At 51.0% G+C, this 1876-nt stretch overlaps 1 protein-coding gene across 1 annotated transcript in view; it reads left to right on the top strand.

The window, feature by feature from the left end:
* The window catches only part of LOC106816870 (protocadherin Fat 1-like), a gene marked incomplete at its 5' end in the record, with an annotated part of 48483 nt that overhangs the window by 789 nt on the left and 45818 nt on the right, over positions 1-1876 (top strand). The window contains 3 exon segments of the mRNA XM_014821511.1: positions 156-289; positions 820-1030; positions 1482-1767. Of these exon segments, the coding sequence (XP_014676997.1) occupies positions 156-289; positions 820-1030; positions 1482-1767 (631 nt within the window).

Raw genomic sequence — 1876 nt, 5'->3', positions numbered from 1 at the left:
AGTGTTGGAAATCTTGGAAAATTTTCGTAATCAAGACTGGCTGGGATTTTCAGCCATATTATATGTGTATATGTATATATATATATAGTATATGTTTACGCACATAATTACACGTACATGTACACTTACACTCGGCCATGTATTTGCTGCTGCAGGCGGGAACAAGAACGACGTGTTCAGCATGAACGGAGCGAGTCTGCTGCTGGCGCGGCCGCTAGACTGGGAGACGCAGAGTCGCTACGCTCTCTCCATCAGCGTCACCGACAACGTGCACACCGTGTCGACGTGGGTAAGCCTCCATCGATGCCCACCCTGCCGCCGTGCCGCTGTCGTGACGTTACTGATGCTGTGAAGTTACGCACGTCACGGTGACGTCACGGTGACGTCACGGCGCACATATGTCATTAAAAACATATATTATACAATAACATAATAAAATATTTATTAATTATTTTTTAATTATTAAATAATAACATTATCAAACAATAAAAATTAACATTAATGCACATTCTCACGAATGTTTCCAGTCTTGAACATTCATACTCGCGAATATCCAGTCGTGAACATCCACACTCATGAACATCCACTGTCACATGAACATCCTTTACACTCATGAACACCTACACTGACTGGTGAACAACCTCTACACTTGTGAACAACACTCACACTCACAAACATCCAACTCCGAACTCATACAGTTAATTAAAATACAGCCCCCCCCCCCCCCCCGTAACCCAATCGTTTACGAGCACTCGCGAAACCGAATCGCGCGCGTTCCGCCACGCGTCATGACAAGTGAACGCCTTCTCGCCCCTGCAGGTGTACGTCGAGGTCGTGGACGTGAACGAGGCGCCCCCTAGCTTCAGCGAGGACACGTACGTGTTCACGACGCACGAGGACGCGCAGGTCGGCGCGAGCGTCGGCACGGTGACGGCGTCCGACAGCGACGACAACCGCCATCTTTTCTACACGGTTGCCGCGGCGATGAACGACCTCAGCCTCAGCCTCTTCACGATCGATCCCATCACAGGTACGCTCTACCTGCCCCGCGCTGCCCGTCCGTTCGAGATAGTTAGTCTAATGACGTATTCAAGACTTGACGTATCCGTCCGCCTGGAATGATTGGCGGCCAGTTTTAACCAATCGGCATCGCGATAGGGAGTTCTAAAAATGCTGCTTGGCAACAAAGTGTAGTAGAGTTGATAATTTGGTCACTGGTTTGGCTGCTGCATAATTTGGTTAACTGGTCACGTAATGCAGGTATGATAATGATGGTTTCCAGGTATGTTAATTAAATGACCACGTGTGATAACGATCACTTCCAGGTGTCATAACTAAGAATCCATCTCTCACCTGCATCTGCAGGTGTGATAACGATTACTTCCAGGTGTCATAACTAAGAATCCATCTCCCACCTTCATCCGCAGGTGTGATAACGATCTTGCCCAGGTGTATTAATTAACACTCGCCTGCATCCGCAGGTGTGATAACGACGTCCGGCGCGCTCGACCGCGAGGCTATGTCGCAGCACATCGTCACGGTGACGGCACGTGACGGGGGCGTGCCGTCACGCGTCACCCGCGCCCGCGTCATTGTGGACGTCGACGACGACAACGACCACGCGCCGGAGTTCGTCTCGGACATGTTTGACGGGCGTGTGCTGGAGACGGCGGCGGTGGGCACGGCCGTGGTGCAGGTGGTCGCCGTCGACAGGGACAAGGGCGCCAACGCTGAGCTAGAGTACGCCATCGTCAAAGGTGAGGGGCGGTAGAGAGGTGGGCGTGGTTTTTTACTCAGTTTTCCTCCGCCTTCACACATGAGAGGTAGTAGCAGTAGATCTTCACCTCATAGAGACAGACGATATCAGGAGTCTATT

Source organism: Priapulus caudatus, unplaced genomic scaffold (assembly GCF_000485595.1).
Source record: "Priapulus caudatus unplaced genomic scaffold, Priapulus_caudatus-5.0.1 Scaffold1513, whole genome shotgun sequence".
In the NCBI taxonomy this organism is placed as follows: Eukaryota; Metazoa; Priapulida; class Priapulimorpha; order Priapulimorphida; family Priapulidae; genus Priapulus; species Priapulus caudatus.
Note: the sequence above shows the minus strand (reverse complement) of the source record. Positions and strands in the feature narration are given on the sequence as shown.